The sequence below is a fragment of the Oncorhynchus tshawytscha genome, linkage group LG18 (assembly GCF_018296145.1).
Source record: "Oncorhynchus tshawytscha isolate Ot180627B linkage group LG18, Otsh_v2.0, whole genome shotgun sequence".
In the NCBI taxonomy this organism is placed as follows: Eukaryota; Metazoa; Chordata; class Actinopteri; order Salmoniformes; family Salmonidae; genus Oncorhynchus; species Oncorhynchus tshawytscha.
This window is the reverse complement of record NC_056446.1, coordinates 42049793-42065411: the sequence shown is the minus strand read 5'-3', so window position 1 is coordinate 42065411 and position 15619 is coordinate 42049793. Positions and strand designations below refer to the sequence as shown.

The 15619-nt window shown below is 43.4% G+C and overlaps 1 protein-coding gene across 1 annotated transcript; it reads left to right on the top strand.

The window, feature by feature from the left end:
- Positions 1 to 2979: 2979 nt before the first annotated feature.
- LOC112218028 (retinitis pigmentosa 1-like 1 protein) lies at positions 2980 to 15052 on the top strand. Its single transcript, XM_042300552.1, has 2 exons — positions 2980 to 4418; positions 8496 to 15052. The coding sequence occupies exons 1-2, from the start codon at positions 3101 to 3103 to the stop codon at positions 13070 to 13072; spliced, it is 5895 nt and encodes a 1964-aa protein (XP_042156486.1). The 5' UTR covers positions 2980 to 3100; the 3' UTR covers positions 13073 to 15052.
- Positions 15053 to 15619: the final 567 nt, after the last annotated feature.

Sequence of the window (15619 nt, the reverse complement as noted above, 5' to 3'; positions counted from 1 at the left end):
TATCCGCAGTCACACGTAGCCTGGATGAAGATAATTAATCGTTGCTGTAGTGGAAGACATATTTCTGAGCGACTCTTGGTTTCAAATAGCCTGTGTATTCTCAACACTGACCTGCTTCTAGTCTTTCAAAATAGCTCTGTTTCTACAAGGATTAATAGTTACGCAGGAGGACTGAAACATCCTAGCAGTCTAAATACACACACACACACACACACACACACACACACACACACACACACACACACACACACACACATATCTATATATATATATATATATATATATATATATATATATATAGAGAGAGAGATTTATATATATATATATATAGATATAGATATGTGTGTGTGTGTGTGTATATTTATATATATATATATATATATATGTGTGTGTGTGTGTGTGTGTGTGTGTGTGTGTGTGTGTGTGTGTGTGTGTGAGGGAATATCCCGATTGTTTTACCAGATGACAAAACATCAGAAGTGCCTACATCTAAGAGGGTGGCAGCAGTGTAGCCTAGTGGGTAGAATGTTGGACTAGTAACTGAAAGGTTGCATGTTCAAATCCCCCTGAGCTGACAAGGTCAAAATCTGTCGTTCTGCTCCTGAACAAGGCAGTTGACACCCTAGGAACCTGCTAGGAACCTGCTGTTCCCAGGCTGTCATTGTAAAATAAGATTTTGTTCTTAACTGACTTGCCTAGTTAAATAAAGGTATAAAATAAGTAGTTTGATGACTCTCACTGGCATCAGCCAAGTATGACTTCAGCTTTCATCTGATATGTATTTTCTCATGTCTGGTGTCTGGTGTTTCCTGACCAAACTTAAACCATCGGTACATTATTTTCTGATAGCACATTTCATAACCTTTAATATTTAATAAAAGTTTAAAAAATATTCACCAAATTAACACCTTATTCTGCAAACTAGAGAAAGGTGAGGGGGGAAACATGTTGATTAATTTGTGTTAGATTTGTGGATTGTAAATTGGAACTACTTAATTTTGAGTTCAATGAGCGTATAATATGGAGATTCCACCTGAACCACGCAGCACACAGAATGAAGACAATAGTTTGTTACCCGAGCAGATAAATCACTAGGTCATTATGCTATCTGTAATGGATTACAGTGATCATTACAGTGATCACAACTCTCTCTGGTTCCTGCTTTCGCCCATTCAGCAAACTCCTAGGGCTGGAAACGGGCAAAATAGACGGAAAACTCAAATAACCAATTCCTATTGGACAAATCCAAGTAGTTCCACACAGTTTTCTGTATCCCTCCACCCCGCACCCCCCTGGTTTGGTGCCAACTGCACACTACCTAGACTTCTGCTTCCTTGTTTGTTGTAATTCCTTCCTGCTTTCACCCAAACTCAGAAAACTCCTAGGGCTGCTGAGCCATGCTTGGTGCTCTTTGCCTGGTGACAACAGGAGCTCTGTCTGGTGTAACAAATCCACTTGTTTGCAATGACATGAAATAATGAAAAGATATCTTTATTTTTATTTTTTACTGTAATCATTGGGATGCAATTTAGGCAGATGGATTATTATTATTTTTGTCAAAAGTCGCGTTATATTTGACTGCTTTAAGTTAAATAATTGTTTGAATTTATATAATGCTTTTACAGATGCTCAAAGCATTTACATAGGGAAAAAATGCACCACAGAGTGATTATTGGTAGTCTTAAACAAACGTATACACCTCATACACATGGGCTTAAAGAAGAAGAAGACACATGTACCATGTCAGATATAGAGTTGACATTTATTCCATTTTGAGTTTGCATCCCAATATTACACTTTTATATAAATCTCAGAAGACTGAAATATAACAAACTTGTTTGACATAGAAACACCAGATTTTTTTGTCTGTTTTTAATAAATAATCTCAAATGAATTATGAAATTTGAAAAAATATGAATAACATTCCGCCCGTGAGGTCAAAGAGCGAGCGCTTTTGGTCACTGACTCCAGGAAAGGGCTACAGTCTTACGGAGACAAATCAGCAGTATGCCTAAAACATATTTTCCATATCAGACTTCCTCTCATGGTAGGCTAATTAACTCAAGCTAATCATATCAGAGGAGCTTTGGGTGGGAACAGGAGCAGGAGTTAAAGGAAGTGATGCTGTTTTAATAATTAGCCTTAATGTTAGCGTGGGAAAGTTAAGATGGCAGATGTTTATGTTTCCTGAACTCATTAACATCTTCATGTTGTTGATGGCTGTAATCCATAACGACTTTGAATCCATATCCATTCCATTTGTTTGGTCTTAATCATCATCAGGAATCCTTTTAAGACTTTATAATTCTTCAACTCTTTATGTAAACATTATTCAGGGTTTGTCGCATTGAGATAAATCATTTCTTGCAAGAGAGACCTACCAATCTTAGTTTAGATCACAACTGATTTTGACTAACTCTCTCTTTGTCTGTTTCCTCATCTAGGAATCTTTCCGGAAACATTCTTCTCACCTATCTATCTGTGTGTTCCTCAGATCGACAGTGTTCACAGTCTCTTGCAGTGCCCCAGTGTGTTGATTTGTGTGGGCCATGAGCCCTCCCACACCATCCTTCTGGAGAACTTCCGGAAAAACTCAGATGCCAAACTTCCACGACTGAGTCCAAAGTCTCTTGGACTCTCCAACACAGCCAGTGAAGGACAGGAATCAGGGAAAACTGGTATAAATATAACTCAACATTGTCTTACACTGTCATTACAAGACATTTTTGATCAATTCTACTACTGTGTTACGCAAAACATTTTGTTTGGAACTGTCAGTATCATGGCCATCATAGATATCAATATCATCATCAAAAAAATCAGATAATCCTTGTAAAAGAAAGTTATTGAACTTGTTGAAACTTTTTTAAATTATCAAAATAAATAAATATTGTCAGTGTCAATCTTCTTATAACCCTAACTGATCATTAGTTTGTCTCTCCTTTTCACTAATACAGGCAGCTTAGGACTTGAGACAACGAAAAGCGTCATCCACCCAAGATCTGAATCCAACCAGTCAGCAAGGCACTCCATATCATCTGACAAATCACTCCCACCAATCAACTCTACATCCCCGGCCCATGTTGGTCGTGAAGGCTTGATGGACGACGACATTGAGAAAAGGGTGCTAGTCAACAAAGATGGCAGCTTGTCAATGGAAATGAAAGTGCGTTTCCGACTACTGAACGACGAGACCCTACATTGGTCCACAGAAATAAAGAAGTCGGTAGGAACGACCAACGAATACCTCCAAGGATACCACGACAACTGCTTTGTTCAGCAAGGTAGTGTGGAAAGCTGTTCAGAGACGGAGCTCCTTTACACAGGCGAGGCTGACGATGCCTACATCACCAAACTGCACCAGAAGCATCTGGACGTCCCTCACTGTCAGCACTGCTGTGGCCACTGCCAGGACTATGAGATCAGGAAGACCCATATTTCGGGGGGGCAGAGGACTGTCCGCCACGTCACCTCCTCCAGCTCCAGTGCCTCCTCACACACCATTGTCCATAAAAAAGGTTCGGTGGAGACCATGTCCAGTGAGGAGATCACCGAGTACATGGTGGAGAAGGCTGCTTGCTTCCAACAGACTGTGGAGGAAGGGGGCGACACCACTGTGGAGTACTGCACCATCAGCCGCGGCTGCAGCAGGAGCGAGATGAGCTTGACTACGACGTCCGGCAAGTGTAAGAGTAGGGCTTCCACCCAGGAAAAGAGCGAGATCCTTGGCAAGAGCGAGAGCATTGACATTACAACCCAGGCATCGGATAACGACGAGGCTATGGCTGATAGTTCTTCCTCAGCTCCTTCTAAGGAGTCTCAGAGCGAGGTTAGCGTCAAGATCACTGATGCGGAGGAAGACGAGCGGCCTGTGTCTGCTGTTAGTCTTTCCTCTCAGATCCTGGCATCGCTCAGGGAAGACCAGGATGATGAGGACGACGACCTTCCACCAAGTGCTTCGAGAGCATGTTCGTGTTCCCAGAATAGTAACGCCGAAGAGGAGGAAGAGGAGGAGCCCACCAGAAGTGTTGTTTTGAACACAGCAGCAACACCAATGCAACATTTATCTCCCAGGCCTCCTAGTAGTAAGATATCTTCTGTACACTCTAAGTCAGTTGGGGCTCTGTCTCGGGCACCAGCAAATGGACAAGATGACCAAAAATCAAACAACTGTAAATGTGAAGCATCTGATGTAGCTGGAGATTCTACGGACGCTGATGACGGAAATGCTAAGACTGCAGTTGAAAAGGAAACAGGTCAAGAAGGGATCCCTTCAGGGATCACTGAAACCAAACACACCAAACCAGAGGAGAGGGCAATGAGCTCACTGTCTGTCAAATCAAATGTCTCTACCAGATCCAAGAGGTCCAAAATTGGGGATTCAGGAGTTCAGGAGGAGAAGGGAGAGTGGTCATCAAGTGCCATGTCAGTCAAATCCAATGCTTCAGCAAAGTCAAGGAAATCCAATGTTTCAGCTGTAGAAGATGTAGAGGTACAGCAACATCAAACAGACAAAAGATCCTCAAGTGCCATGTCAGTTCAATCAAATGTCTCAACAAGATGTCAGTCCAAAATGTCAGAAGTGGCAGCTGAAGAAAGCGTTACACCAGAAGAAGACGCAAAAACAACTTCAAGTGCTTTGTCAGTTAAATCGAATGCCTCAGGGAAGTCCAAAGTTTCTGCTGTTCCTACTGAAGACAACGCTGAAGACGAATTGGACGAAGTGGAGGAGAGAGCAGCTAGTGCTACGTCTGCTAAATACAATATGTCAGCAGGAAATACGATGTTACTGATGAAATACGACGTTTCTGATGATCCCGCTGCAGACGTTCCTGCTGAAGAAAATGCAGGAGACAAAGCAGGGGAAACTAAAGAGAGAGCACCCAGTTGTACATCTGGTAAGTCTGCTAAGCCTAATGTTTCTGCAAAATCAAAGAAGTCCAAGGTTTCTAAACTCTGTCCAGAAGAAGAATTTAGAGCAGCCAGTGCCTTGTCTGGTAAGTCTGCCGTTTCAGCAAGATGCAAGAAATCCATAGTTGTTCCCGCTGAAGAAAAGGCAGAAGCAGAACAAACTGAAGAGAGAGCATCCAGCTCTATGTCTATTAAATCTAATACCTCAGCAAGATCAAGAAAGTTTACAGCAGTAGATGATGTGGTGGAAACTGAGGAGAGATCACCGAGAGCTATGTCAGCTAAGTGTAATGTTTCTGCGAGGTCTAAGAAATCCAATGTTTCTGATGATCCACCTGAGGATAATGTAAAACAGAAAGAAGAAGCTGAGGAGAGAGCACCGAGTGCCATGTCTGCTAAGTCCAATGTGTCTACCAGATCAAAAAAGACCAAGATTTCTCAAATTTGTGTTGGAGAAGACACTGAGAGGACATCCAGCGCTATGTCTTCTAAGTACAACCGGTCATCGAGATACAAGAAATACAATGTTTCTGATGGAGAAGAGGATCAAACGGACGAGAGACCATCTAGTGCTATGTCTGCTGAGTTCAATGTTTCCAATGATGAAGACAACGCAGAAGTGAAAGAACCTGAGAGAGCAGCTAGTGCAATGTCAGAAGCTCCTGCTGAAGGAAAAACTGAAGAAAATGCAGGAGAGGAGGTAGAACAAACAGCAGAAAATATACCGGAAGAAGGCACAGAAGCAGAGGAAACAGAGGATCGTGCTCCTAGTGCTATGTCAACTAAATCCAAAGCTTTGGAAGTTCCTCCTGAGGAAAATGAAGACGAGGAATTGACAGGAATTGAAGAGAGAGCACCGAGTGCCATGTCTGCTAAATCAGCTAAGTCTAATGTTCCTGCAAGATTAAAGAGGTCCAAGGATTCTGAATTTTGTCTTCAAGAACCCGAGAGAGCATCCAGTGCTATGTCTGCTAAGTACAATATGTCAGCAAGACACAAGAAATACGACTTTTCAGATGATCCTGCTGCAGAGGAGGAGAGAGCAGCTAGTTCTATGTCAGATAAGTCCAATGTTTCAGCAAGATCGACAAAATCAAAAGCTTCTGGAGTTCCTCTTGAAGTGGAAGTAGAGGCTTCAGAAGTTCCTGCTGAGGAAACCGCTAAAGAAAGAGTAGAAGCTGAGGAAAGAGCACCGAGCGCTATGTCTGCCAAGTCAACTAAGTCTAATGTTTCAGCAAGATCCAAGAAATCCAGAGCTTCTGAAGTTCCTGCTGAAGGAGAGGATCCAACTGAAGAAAGATCACCCAGAGCTATGTCTGCTAAATCTAATGCTTCTGCAAAATCAAAGAAATCCAATGTATTTGCAAGGTCAGCAAAGTCTAAAGCTTCTGAAGTTTGTTCTGTGGAAAATGGAGACAAAGAAATGACAGGAATTGAAGAGAGAGCACCCAGTGCCTTGTCTGCTAAGTCAGCTAAGTCTAATGTTCCTGCAAGATCAAAGAAGTCCAAGGATTCTGAATTTTGTCTTCAAGAACCCGAGAGAGCATCCAGTGCTATGTCTGCTAAGTACAATATGTCAGCAAGACACAAGAAATACGACTTTTCAGATGATCCTGCTGCAGAGGAGGAGCGAGCAGCTAGTACGATGTCAGCTAAGTCAGCCATGTCAAATGCTTCAGCTAGATCTATAAAATCTAAAGCTTCTGAATTTCCAACTGAGGAAAATGCAGAAGAGGTAGAAGAAAATGAGAGAGCACCTAGTGCCATGTCTGCTAAGTCTGAAGCTCCTGCTGAACCTGAGAATGAAACTCTAGCTTCAGCTGATGATAACGCAGAAGAGGAAGTGGAGGTCGCTAAGGAGAGAGCTCCCAGTGCTATGTCTGCTAAGTCCAATGTTTCATCAAGATCCCAAAAATCCAATGTTTCTACAAGATCGGCAAAGTCTAAAGCTCCGGAAGTTCCTCCTGAAGTGGAAGTGGAGGCTTCAGAAGTTCCTGCTGAAGAAACCATCGAATGTGAAGTAGGGGAAACTGAAGAGAGAGCACCGAGCGCTATGTCAGCTAAGTCCAATGTCTCTGCAAGATCCAATAAATCTAAAGCTTCAGAAATTCCCGCTGAAGACAATGCAGAAGAGGATGTAGGGGAATCTGCTGAACCAGAGGACGAAACAGAGGAACGAGCTCCCAGTGCTATGTCTGCTAAGTCCAATGTGTCATCAAGATACCAAAAATCCAGTGTTTCTGCAAGATCAGCAAAGTCTAAAGCTTCTGAAGTTCCTCCTGAGGAAAATGGAGTCGAGGAATTGGAAGAAATTGAAGAGAGAGCACCCAGTACCATGTCTGCTAAGTCAGCTAAGTCTAATGTTCCTGCAAGATCAAAGAAGTCCAAGGATTCTGAATTTTGTCTTCAAGAACCTGAGAGAGCATCCAGTGCTATGTCTGCTAAGTACAATATGTCAGCAAGACACAAGAAATACGACTTTTCAGATGATCCTGCTGCAGAGGAGGAGCGAGCAGCTAGTTCTATGTCAGCTAAGTCAGCCATGTCAAATGCTTCAGCTAGATCTATAAAATCTAAAGCTTCTGGATCTCCAGCTGAGGAAAATGCAGAAGAAGTAGAAGAAACTGAGAGAGCACCTAGTGCCATGTCTGCTAAGTCTGAAGCTCCTGATGAACCTGAGGATGAAACTCTAGCTTCAGCTGATGATAACGCAGAAGAGGAAGTGGAGGTCGCTAAGGAGAGAGCTCCCAGTGCTATGTCTGCTAAGTCCAATGTTTCATCAAGATCCCAAAAATCCAATGTTTCTGCAAGATCCAATAAATCTAAAGCTTCAGAAATTCCTGCTGAAGAAAATGCAGAAGAGGAATCTGCTGAACCAGAGGACGAAACAGAGGAACGAGCTCCCAGTGCTATGTCTGCTAAGTCCAATGTTTCTGCAAGATCGGCAAAGTCTAAAGCTTCGGAAGTTCCTCCTGAGGAAAATGGAGTCGAGGAATTGGAAGAAGTTAGAGAGAGAGCACCCAGTGCCATATCTACTAAATCAGCTAAGTCAAATGTTCCTGCAAGATCTAAGAAGTCCAAGGATTCTGAATTTTGTCTTCAAGAACCCGAGAGAGCACCCAGTGCTATGTCTGCTAAGTACAATATGTCAGCAAGACACAAGAAATACGACTTTTCAGATGATCCTGCTGCAGAAGAGGAGAGAGCAGCTAGTACGATGTCAGCGAAGTCAGCTAAGTCCAATGTCTCTGCAAGATCCAATAAATCTAAAGCTTCAGAAATTCCTGCTGAAGAAAATGCAGAAGAGGATGTAGGGGAATCTGCTGAACCTGAGGACGAAACAGAGGAACGAGCTCCCAGTGCTATGTCTGCTAAGTCCAATGTTTCATCAAGATACCAAAAATCCAATGTTTCTGCAAGATCGGCAAAGTCTAAAGCTTCGGAAGTTCCTCCTGAGGAAAATAGTGTCGAGGAATTGGAAGAAGTTAGAGAGAGAGCACCCAGTGCCATATCTACTAAATCAGCTCAGTCAAATGTTCCTGCAAGATCTAAGAAGTCCAAGGATTCTGAATTTTGTCTTCAAGAACCTGAGAGAGCACCCAGTGCTATGTCTGCTAAGTACAATATGTCAGCAAGACACAAGAAATACGACTTTTCAGATGATCCTGCTGCAGAGGAGGAGCGAGCAGCTAGTACGATGTCAGCTAAGTCAGCCATGTCAAATGCTTCAGCTAGATCTATAACATCTAAAGCTTCTGGATTTCCAGCTGAGGAAAATGCAGAAGAGGTAGAAGAAACTGAAGTGAGTGCACCGAGCGCTAATATCTCTGCAAGATCCAGGAAGTCAACAGTGTCTGAAGTCCCTGCTGAAAAAAAGGATCAAACCGAGAGAACAGCTAGAGCTATATCTGCTAAGTCCAATGTCTCTGCAAAATCTGGGAAATCCACATTTTCTGAAGCTTCTACTGAGGAAACAGCAGCCTCAAAAGAGAAAACGAAGGAGAGAGCACCGAGCGCTATGTCTGCGAAATCAAATATCTCAGAAAGATCTAAGAAACCTGACCATGGAACAGAGGAGCGAGCATCCAGTACTCTATCAGCTAAGTCACATGTATCTGTAAGATCAAGGAAGTCCAAAGTTTCTGAAGTTGCTGCCGAAGAAAAGGCTGCAGAGCAGGTAGAGGAACATGTGGAAAAAGCAACAAGTGCTGTGTCGGCTGAGTCTCCAAGATCAGCCGGAACCCACACATCTGCCAAGTCCCACGCATCACACAGAACCCATGCATCAGACAGGACCCACACATCAGACACATGTATTTTTTGTAACTCCAGACCCGAAGATAGCATAACTGCTGAAGTGACTGAGAGACCTAAAAGCAAGATGTCCAATGTGTCGTCCCACCTGCAAGTGAAAGGACAAAAAGACAAAAACAATACGGATGACGCCAAAAGCGACAAAGGGAGTGATATTTCAACGAAGACAAACAGATCAAAGACTGCCATTAGAGATCATGTAGACACTCCCAGACCTAACTCTATTGCGTCAGAGGTTCATCTCACTCCTACTCTACCACACTGCCCTCCAACCCCTAGAAAAATTAAACAACCTGTTATTCTACTTGGTTTTTCGAGTGACAGTAACAAGTTACACACAGCTGTTCCTCGGAAGGAGAGCTCTAACATCTTATGTGATGGTCCCTCAGAAGCGATAGACAGGAATGTCAGTGACAACAAAAGTGACAAGAGCGGCAAACACAGGAAAGGGGTTTCCTCTCGCAGTTCCTCCCTACAGCGGCTGGAAGGAGATGTCTCTGAGCTGGTTCCCTCCAATCTACCAAACGCCTCTCCAACAGAGGTGGTGAATGAGTGGCTTAAGAAAATACCATCTGACAGTGCGATGTACGACATTGGGGACGAATTCAGTGACAGAGGCCATTCACCGGAGCTGGCACCAAAGGAAAAAACGAATGGGACGGAGGAGAACGACGTCACCTCTGTGTGTGAGACTCAAAAAGAAAAGGAAGAAAAGGAAGAGCCTAAAGAGACAGCAGCCAACCATACATACCAGACAGCGTGTGTGGCTGATGGTGAGGAGCCAGCAGAGACCCCACCTGAGACCCCACCAGAGACCCCACCTGAGACCCCACCAGAGACCCCACCTGAGACCCCACCAGAGGGCACCGCTCCACAGGAGGACGTATCAAAGAGCTTTCACTCCTCAGTGCAGGTGATGAAAGTACTGTTGAGTCCCAAGCTTGACCGGTGTCACAGTTTACCTGAATTTTCGCCAGTGTACGGACGTAAACTGAGCACCTCAGCCAGAGGTCTCCTGGATTGCCTCGCAAAGCTACAGTTGATAGACTTTGATCCCAACGACGATGCAAATGCCAAGGACACAAGGTACAGAGAGCTAATGAACATCCTCCAGTCCCTCTGGTTGTGTGACCCAGCAGAAGGTGGAAAGCAACAGCAGAATGGCTGTGATCAACACTCTGTGGACGGTGACACCAAAGCACGGTCCTCCTCTGGGGTGGACGTCAGCAGTGGCTCAACAGGCTCAGGTGGTTTGGCTCAGGCACCGAACGCAGAGGGGGAAGCATTGCTGAGGGCACAAGAAGTTGACAAAACTGCAGAGGAACAGGAAAGCCCAGAGTCCTCAATCCCTATGTCTGATCCAGCCAGCCCGTACGTAGCCAGTCAGGTCCAATGGACCACAGAGGAAGGAGGAACAGCAGTGGAGAAAGAGAAACAAAAAGATGAAGACATCCCAGCGTCTGATGACACCATTAGAAATGAAAGTGTGAGAGAATTACCAGAAACACCCCCGTCTTCCAACAAAAGCTCAGACCCTCGAGAGGACACAACCTCTGGCTCTCCTCCATCTGTCCAAAGGGCACAACTAGCCAAAAAAGTTTCCCTAGATCCTGATCCTGTCTGGGTCTTGAAGTTACTGAACAAACTAGAGAAGCAGTTCATGACACATTATGTGGATGCCATGGCAGAGTTCAAGGTTCGCTGGAATTTGGATGACAGCGAACATCTCGATGCCATGATAGCCGAACTGAAAGACGATGTGCATAGCAGGATACAATTAAGCATTGACAGAGAACTAAGGAAGATCCACGATCGAGGTGGAAGACCAAGGCCACCCAAAGAAGAATTGTCACGAGAATCAGGTGCGCAAACTGAGACGAGGAGAAGAAGACTGAAGCTCAACCAGTCTATTGATTACCGAGAGGAGAAAAGCGACGATGCAACCGGCACTTCTTTCAGCGACCAACGGAGTGATGATGAATATTGCCCTTGTGAGACATGTATAAAAAAGAAACTAGAATTAGGACCAGTGCTTCCTGCAGAAGTTTTGCACATTGCTCCAGTCATGATGGCTTTTGATCTAAAGTCAATCCTCCAGTTGAAAAAGAACCCTACTCCAATGACACAAGCAGTTGATGCAACCGACGACACTGAAACTACGGATGAAACCACAGTAGTGAAAACTAGTATTATACATGCATTTGATTTAAAGTCAATTCTCCAGTTGAAAAAGGACAATCCTCCACAGATACAAGAAGAAGTCGATGTTACAGATGAGACTGGAGGTGTAGATGAAGCAAAAGCAGCGGAAACTCTTGTTGGAAACGTTATCAACGGGGCTAAGAAAGAGGCGGATGAATCACAAGAACAGGAGGATGATGAACAGGATGATGAAATGGCTGATGAAGCTGAGGCAGCAGTAGAAGAGACAGCTAAAGATGAAGCAGGAGAAGAAGAGGAAGCTGATATTGCTGAAGATGAAGAAACTGTTGACGCAGAAACTCCAGAAGATGAAGCAGTAGAAGAAGAGGAGGAAGCTAAAGCAGAAACAGCAGAAGCTGAGACAGTAGAAGAGGATGCAGGAGAAGAAGAAACTTCTGAAGCAGGGACAGCAGCTGATGACGAAACAGCAGGAGAAGAAGAAGAGACAGCTCAAGATGAAACTACAGGAGAGGAGACAGCTGACGACGAATCAGCAGGAGAGGAAGAGAGTGCTGAAGCTGAGACAGCTGAGGGAGAAGAGCAGACAGCCAGAGATGAAACAGGAGAAGATGAGACTGAAAACGCAGGAGAAGAGTCGGCAGAACCTGTAACAGCAGACGAAGAAGAGACTGCCGAAGCAGAGGCAGCTGAAGATGAAGGAGCTGAAGCTGAAGCTGAGGAGGATGTAGAAAAAGAGGAAGCTGAAAAAGAAATGAAAATAGAGCCAGAAGTTGAGTCAAACATCGAGGAGACAGCTATCAGGAAAGACAACGTGGAGGAAACTCCAGTGACCTCATTCAATGCCTTTGCCAGAGCAGAATACTCTGAAGACGGTGCTTACTCCGACGATGAGGATTCAGAGACTGAACGAAACAATGAGGAGTCAGAGGCCCAAGAGGACAAAGCAGAAGCAGAGGCTGAGCTTCAGGTTGAGGAGACTACTGTTGAGGAGGAAGTGGAGGAAGGGGAGGAGGAGCAAGAAGAAGCTGAGGAGGAGCAGGCAGAAGTTGAGGAGGAGGCGGAGGTGGAAGAGGAAGCTGAAGAGGAGCACGACGTTGAGGATACCCCAGTTGAAGAGACTCCAGTTGAGGAGCTGAAGGAGAAAGGGGAGGAGGAAGCTGAAGTGGAAGTTGAGGAGGATCAGACAGAAGCTGAGGAGGAACAGGAGGAAGATGAGGATACGGCTGAAAACTATGCTGCTCCTGAGGAAGAGCCAGCCGATGAGGTGGATGATGTCACAAGCAAAGGACAGTCTGAAGACGACGGTGATGGCAATGGACCTTCTGGGACATCTGAGACGAGCCTACATAGCCAGCCAACCAAATCTTCCATGGAATCCCAACCAGGCTCGCTGGACGAAATCCTGGATGAAGAGGCAGAGAGAGAGTACAACAGCGAGAAGAGTTCACAGACAGGGTCGGAGATAGGCTCGGGCCACCGTCTCTCTGTGAAGAGAAGGCAGATGTACCTCATGGAAAAAGAGAACGAGAGCAGAGTGTCAGAAGTCACAGAGTCAGCCAGCGAGGTTCTCGAGCGACAAGTCGTCTCCCCAAAGAAGAAGACTCCAAAGAAGTCTCCGGCAAGATCTGTCAAGTCAAGCAAGGCCAAAGAGAGTGATATTGATCAAGACGATCTTGATTTCTAAAACTCCCCTATTCAAACTTAATTTACGGTATTTTGCTTGTGAAAAGAAAATTGGCCAATGTTTAAATACCCCCCAATTTTTACCACATTCTTGCCTGCATATGCCTTTTATACCTCCTGTGTGCAATGCCGGTGATGAGTGGTAGTAGTGGTGTGCAGACGTGGTTATTTTGATTAAATCCATTGAATATACACCATCAAAAACAAATCCATTATTCATTCGTTCAGGTACTAAGAAATATCATACGATTAATAACATTTAAAAAAAAGAATAGAATAGCATATTTTGAGTTGAATTACCTCCAAATGAATGAAATCAATAGTTAATTATTTTGTTAATTAAAGACACACGTACCTGATCACAGTCAACACACACACATCTTATGGTGAGAATGTAATGGAATATAACAGAATCAAATAATAATAATATTTACCCCCACACAACTTGAGTCGTGGGTAAAATAAGTGATATTTTGTTCCACGCCTCTTTCCTACCCTCACTCCACGTTGTTAGGGGGCGTAGGGGCTTACCTTGAGAGTATCTGCATCAAGATACCAATAGAAAATAATAGCATACCTATTTTCAAAAGCAATGTGAGTCTCATGTTCATATTTCACAACTCTAAAAGTGTACAGGCTTTAGGCGATCGAGCAAGGTAACAGGTCTACTCTTGATTTAGGCGACATTATTAGATGCTAAATGTAGATCGGGTATAGATGAGCTATATCTCCACTTATTTGCCCAGCCAGAGAATCAACCAGATCACATTGATCGATACAAGTCAGTGAAGTAACAGGCTTTTGTTTGGGTGTAAGGCTACTAGGGGCCTAGAGTGAGGAGCAAAATAATCCACTTGATAAACTACATATCCTGAATAACATGCTGGCAGAATGTTCCGATAAATCAGCCAACTAGACTGAATGTTCTGATAAATCAGCCGACTAGACTAAATGTCCTGATCAGGCCTAATAAATCAACCAACTAGACTAAATGTTCTGATAAATCAGCCGACTAGACTAAATGTTCTGATAAATCAGCCAACTAGACTAAATGTTCTGATAAATCAGCCAACTAGACTAAATGTTCTGATAAATCAACCAACTAGACTAAATGTTCTGATAAATCAGTCAACTAGACTAAATGTTCTGATGAGGCCTAATAAATTAGCAAACTAGACTAAATGTTCTGATAAATCAGTTAACTAGACTAAATGTTCGGATAAATCAGCCAACTAGACTAAATGTTCGGATAAATCAGCCAACTAGACTAAATGTTCGGATAAATCAGCCAACTAGACTAAATGTTCTGATAAATCAGCCAACTAGACTAAATGTTCTGATAAATCAACCAACTAGACTAAATGTTCTGATAAATCAGTCAACTAGACTAAATGTTCTGATGAGGCCTAATAAATTATCAAACTAGACTAAATGTTCTGATAAATCAGTCAACTAGACTAAATGTTCGGATAAATCAGCCAACTAGACTAAATGTTCTGATAAATCAGCCAACTAGACTAAATGTTCTGATAAATCAGCCAACTAGACTAAATGTTCTGATAAATCAGCCAACTAGACTAAATGTTCTGATAAATCAGTCAACTAGACTAAATGTCCTAATAAATCAGTCAACTAGACTAAATGTTCTGAAAAATCAGCCAACAAGACTAAATGTTCTGATAAATCAGTCAAATAGACTAGAGGATCATGAGCATCACTCACCTCAATTTAGCTAACATTTTCCAGCCTAATTGTAGCCTAACCAATATCCAAACGGAGATTCCGTGAAAACACAAATCTGACATTGACTGATTTATCAAGACGAGTCCCAACGCATGTCTCAAAGCAATGCGTTGGCACTGTCCCAATCAAAACGGTGCTGGAATTAAAGTGCATTCGAATGTGAGTTACTAGATACAGTACATTCTGATGTATTCTGACCCCTTGACTTTTTTCCACATTTTGTTACATTACAGCCTTATTCGAAAATGGATTTAAAAAATATCCTCTTCAATCAACACACAATACCCCATAATGACAAAGCGAAAACTGGTTTTTAGAAATGGTTGTACATTTATTACAAATTTAAAAACTCTATTTAAATAATTATTCAGGTCCTTTGCTATGAGACTCGAAATTGAGCTCATGTGCATCCGGGTTCCTTTGATCATCCTTGAGATGTTCCTACAAGTTGATTGGAGTCCACCTGCGGTAAATTCAATTGATTGGACATGATTTGGAAAGGCACACACCTGTCTATATTAGGTCCCACAGTTGACAGTGCATGTCAGAGCAAAAACCAAGCCATGAGGTCGAAGGAATTGTCCGTAGAACTCAGAAAGAGGATTGTGTCAAGGCACAGATCTGGGGCAGGGTACCAAAAAAATGTCTGCAACATTGAACGTCCCCAAGAACACAGTGGACTGCATCATTCTTAAATGGAAGAAGTTAGGACCCACCAAGACTCTTCCTAGAGCTGGCCGCCCGTCCAAACAGAGCAATCGGGGGAGAAGGGCCTTGGCCAGGGAGGTGACCAAGAACCCAATGG

Bases quoted from the DNA above. Each gene is read 5' to 3' on its own strand.
- LOC112218028 (XM_042300552.1), top strand. From the start codon at position 3,101: ATGGACGACGACATTGAGAAAAGGGTGCTAGTCAACAAAGATGGCAGC. The intron at 4,419-8,495 runs GTGCCATGTCAG...TTTGTCTTCAAG, and splicing joins GAAGGGAGAGTGGTCATCAA to AACCTGAGAGAGCACCCAGT.